This window comes from Chanos chanos, chromosome 2, assembly GCF_902362185.1.
Source record: "Chanos chanos chromosome 2, fChaCha1.1, whole genome shotgun sequence".
Classification (NCBI taxonomy): domain Eukaryota; kingdom Metazoa; phylum Chordata; class Actinopteri; order Gonorynchiformes; family Chanidae; genus Chanos; species Chanos chanos.
In genome coordinates, this window is record NC_044496.1 from 51,715,859 (window position 1) to 51,721,181 (window position 5,323).

The following is a 5,323-nucleotide window of genomic DNA, read 5'->3' on the forward strand; positions in this document are numbered from 1 at the left end:
ACAACAGAGATCAGTTTACTTAAACGAAGGATGCCTTCAAGCGCCTGACAAGTTTCAGGGCTCCCTCTTGGACATGACATGAAACGTTAGTACGCTCTGCGTTGGTGTTATGAGTAGTTTGCGAACACTTCTGTGTTGTGTTGCTGCGTTATTTATTTATTTATTCACGTTGCTGCTACTGCTTTTGTTGTCTCGATAACCTGTAGAGGAGAACGTCTGATCTGCTGAAGATGAACAACTCGGAAATATATTGTAAAACCGAGGAACTTTCGAACTTGACAAATTCTTCGTGTTTAAACAGCACAGATTCTTCTTACAGTATTATTGATGTTGCATCGTTCATGCATATTTTTCCGTCCGTCTACGGAATTCTTTGCTCTGTTGGGGTAATTGCTAATAGTCTGGTTATATACGCTGTCGCGACATGCAAGAAAAAGATGGTCTCCGACATATACGTGCTAAACTTGGCCATCGCCGACTTGCTCTTCTTACTCGTGATGCCGTTCAACATCCATCAACTCGTCAGGGACAGGCAGTGGGTCTTTGGGAATTTTATGTGCAAGGCGGTGGTTGTCGTGGATGTCAGCAATCAGTTTACAACAGTAGGAATTGTAACTGTGCTATGTATTGACAGGTAAGGCTATCCTCACTTCTGTGAGGTGATCTATTACTAACAGACATCAAATTACAGTGTCCAGTTTACCAAACTTCGAAGGACAAGTAATATAGATAGAACTTTTTTTCTCATCAGTGAAGTACTATAGGTAGTTACAAGTTCACACATGAAATGAGCTTCACCAGTTAAGTTGACTAAAGGCTTAACTCACAGAAATGTGATTTTCGCAAACTCGTTTTAAGAGGTAGGCCTGTTTTGTCAGAACATCATCTTGTTTTGCGCTACTTGACTATATGTGGAACACAAAAATCATCGCTGAATAATCATACATAACATATTGAAAAATGCACTTATTGTATTGTGCCAGTTGTACTCTTAAAACAAAACAAAACAAAAACAAAAACAAAATCCCTACCTGTTCAAATTCAGTGTAATTCTGTTTATTCAAAAGATGCCCTCGTTCCCTCAAAGTGTGCAGTTGACTTATGCACAGAAAGTTGACATAAATGACCAAGGTTATGATGAAACAAATGCATAGCATGTGCAGTGGTATGTTTTAGATGTTTTGATGGAATGTCTGTATGGAAATCTTTGCAGCCCTGAATGGCTGAATGTTGGCTCTCATGTCAACATAACACAATCATTCTTAATGAAAGGTATGATCCAACCGGACAACAGAGGAAATGCCACCTCCACCCCTTTGAATTCAGGATATTAAGAGCATGTGATTGTTTCAGGGAAAAAAAAAAACAAAAAAAAAAACACTGGCGGCCTGTTGAGTCCGAGTGTGTATACACAATACCAGGTAACCCCCACAGGACCTCCAGAGTCTACATAAGTTGTCCACAATAAAACACAGGCAAGTGTGACATACATTTATCTCTTCCATCACCCTTCAGGACAGTTAAAGGCACACTCTATTGGTCAATTCTAGGTCATATGCACACAGACCCAGGAATAAAGCGTCTTATGTATTTGCTTACATTTTCCTCAGGCACGTGGGCCATTATCTGGCCTACAGGATATTATTAACCCCGCCGTCACATACTGGGATATGTTTAAGATGGGACCTATGTTAACTGGGGCAACAGGGTCTTTTTGCATTTTGTTAAACCAACTTTAAGAAAATCCAGAGAGGAAGTGGCAGTGTTAGAAGACAGGAAGATGAACAGAATGGTTTTGTGTAGTTCTAAATTTTGATATCAAATTTTTTTTTTTTTTTTTTGCTTCCTACGGAAACTGGATAAATCAAATTTAATTGATTTTTAGCTCTGGCCAGTGTCTGAACGTTTTTGTCAATATCTATGTAATTATGGGTAATTTGATGCTTAAAGCAATCTAATTAAATAAAATGTATTTAATATATCTTTACAACTGGGAAAATGAAAGGGTTTTTATTCATTTTTAAAAGTTGTCTTGTGAGATATATAGGGCATCTTCAGGACATGACTGAAATGTTGATTTTTGTTTTTCTGAGATATAAGTAGTGACGGACGTGCTTGTTTGACTACTTTCACCTTGTTAGAATTTGCAGTTTAATGTACTGTGGTGATTATGAAAAGGCTTTTGATGAGGATGTTTCTCAGAAATGCTGTCACACGTTTTGGCTTTTTGCTCAGCTAGTGTTCACATGTGATCACCATACCCAGACTGAAAGCAGAGAGACATTCTTGATGCAGAAAAACAAATTGAGAGTACAACAGAGCCTAAGACTGGATCCTCCTCTGACACTAGTCATTAAGCTGCTGTTTCTCCTTAATCCCTAAACTCTGTTGCTTTTGCCTTCTTTGTATTCAAGTCACACAGGACAAAATGGGGGCTCTTTTGTTACAGTTTTGAAGATCAACAAACTTCTCCATCATGTCCCAACAATGTGCTAAATGCAGATAGAATGGCAACATTAAGTAGTAAATAAATATAGTCGGGATATGTTTTACATAAGTGAGAAATCTAGGTGAGGAAGCATGTAAACTGAACACTGAAATGTCTTCATTTCCCACTCTCATTCGTTCCAAGTTAGTTCAAAGTTAGTTGCAGTCCAGGGGACTGACAAACAAATCGTCAGAGAGATCTCATTGTTGTTTTGAGGATTGTTTTGAAGATATTTTATTGTCTGATTTTGATTCACTGTTTTTAGGTACATTGCCATTGTCCATCCCACCTCAGAGAAGAGGACCATCCAGTGGACCATCATCATCAATGTCATGGTGTGGGTTGGCAGCTTTCTCCTGACGGTGCCCGTGATGATATACGCCAAGGTGGTGTCGAGAAAGCACGTGGAGGTGTGTATGATGTACCTGGATGGCCCTCAGGACATGTATTGGTACACTCTGTATCAGTCCACTTTGGGCTTCATTGTTCCCCTCATCATTATCAGCACCTTCTATTCCCTCACCCTGTACCACGTCTTCCGCTCAATTCGCCGGGTCAAGCGCAAGCAGTCTGTCTGGGCAAAAAGAGCCACCAAGACAGTCCTGATGGTTATTGCCCTGTTTCTCGTGTGCTGGTCACCATACCATGTTATACAGGTGATCAACCTAAGCATCCAGCAACCCACCAATGCCTTCATCTATGCGTACAACATCAGCATCTGTTTAAGCTACTCTCACAGCTGCATCAACCCACTCATGCTTCTCATCTTTGCGCAAAACTACAGAGAACGTCTCTGTCGCAGAAAGGAGCTACGCAGTTCTCAAACCACCACTTCCAAGACCACCGTCAAAACCGACGCAGGATCCTCCGCCAGCCCAGATACTAATTACCGTTGCACAGTCATTTAGCACAAGCTAATTCTTATCTTCTGAAATGAGCAAATGTAGCCACGCATTTTGATTCCGTCAGTGTTCCGCTCTCTTGACCCTCATTGTTTAGACTGAGATACATGAGTGGAAAAATTATGTAATCGTATGCCACACTGAACAGAGTCTTATATATGGATGCCATAATGAAACAGTGAGATATTAGTGTGTTGACAGACATACGCCTTATCTGAATTTGTGATGTTTTGTCACTATTGGGAAACTTATCATATCATATTATACATATATATATATATTCATATATATATATATATATACTGTCTCTATTGTTGATAACTCTGTCATTGTTAAAGGTATACACAGATGTATAGTATAAATGGGTTTTATGGTAATATAAATGTATAAAGTATTGGATCTTTTTTTTTCTTGTTAGTGTGATGTTGACATGACTTTTTGATGTGGTAGTGTTTAATGCAGTACGTGAGAAGCAACTATAGACATGAGGACTATCAATGACACGGCAAACGGTTTTCAGTTTCTCAAAAATAAGTATAGTTGAGAATTCATAAAAGACAGCTGACCAAAGAATGCATTGGGGCATGGTGGATGTGGAACATAAAAAGGAAACGTTTTAATATCCTGACGTATACTAACGTAGCAAAAGCAAATTGAGGAAACGGGATCTAGTTGGTCTACACAGAGTATGTTGTGTTGAGTTTTTTTGTATATCATTATTCTCTGTGTTTGGAAATGTATTGTTCCTCTGAACAACATACACTGTATTAGATAATGAAGATGGCATTTAAGCAAAATATGTTTGTGAAATGATCATTCTTTACAGTGGTCACCAAAGTTTTGTTAAGGATTTATTTAGTATTGTGAATATTACTCCTAAGGGTGTTAACTTTTCATAGATTCAAACGTCTTTGAGTACTTTTAGTAAGAATGCACATATCTTCCTCTTCAAAACACATGTATCATTTACATTTTTCACTGTGTTGTTGCCTTTTTGTGAAAGAAATGTCAATTATTAGAAGAATAGTTGATAAAGCACTACTTTCACTGCCTTGATCTATGAGGACCCACTATCTAGTGTGAAAAGTCTCTACTACTGTTCTCGCCTTGTTTCTGTTACCCTGGAGCGGGTACAGAACAGTTATTTTCAGTGTTCATGTGTGACACTCTTGCTATGTGTGTGACTGGTCACATTTGAGTTGCCACCCTGAATCAATACATTGTAAAGCATGGCAAATAAACAAATTACTATTGATGAACTTTTTGATTTTTTTTTTTTTTTTTTTCATTTTTTTATGAAAATGGGATTGGGTTTAACAGAGACAGCTGGGAGGGGTTCGAGGCTCAAAGGATATGAAATGGGAGGGAGAAGAATGAGTCAAGCAGAACAAACCACTTTATAAATGTAATATATAGTAAATATCTCTTACAATACTGCTTAAATTACTACAAATGACCAGATATGCAAGCCCCTGGCTCTTGGATTTCAGCTTCATCGTTCTGACATATACTGACATATACTATGTAGAAAGCCATTCCGTATTTATTCTACATTTATTTAGTTATATGTGTGAGGAAGATCTGAGAATATGTATAAAAATATATTGTGATGGTTTAGTTCTTTGAAAGCACTAGATCTTCTGAAATCATTGGGAAAAAAAACCAAAACAATCAGAGTTAAGCTGTGATAGCAATTGCAAGAGACAAGTCATTTTCAACACTTATTAAGTATCCATAAATCAATTAATCCTGATATCTAGTTCATCAAAATCATTAAAGCGATAAATAATAAATATCCCAGATACCAAAGCATATCACAGACTTTAATATCTCACAGGTGTGCTATTTTCACTGTTATTTTGGTTGGTGGCGTAAAATGGGTCCCGTAAATATAAACAGTCTCTGTTCTAAATACTCCAGAGACAGTAATATC

At 37.8% G+C, this 5,323-nt stretch overlaps 1 protein-coding gene across 1 annotated transcript; it reads left to right on the plus strand.

Annotated features, from left to right (window-relative positions):
- Positions 1-230: 230 nt before the first annotated feature.
- mchr2b (melanin concentrating hormone receptor 2b) lies at positions 231-3,396 on the plus strand. Its single transcript, XM_030766827.1, has 2 exons — positions 231-634; positions 2,754-3,396. The coding sequence occupies exons 1-2, from the start codon at positions 231-233 to the stop codon at positions 3,394-3,396; spliced, it is 1,047 nt and encodes a 348-aa protein (XP_030622687.1).
- The last annotated feature ends 1,927 nt before the right edge of the window (positions 3,397-5,323 follow it).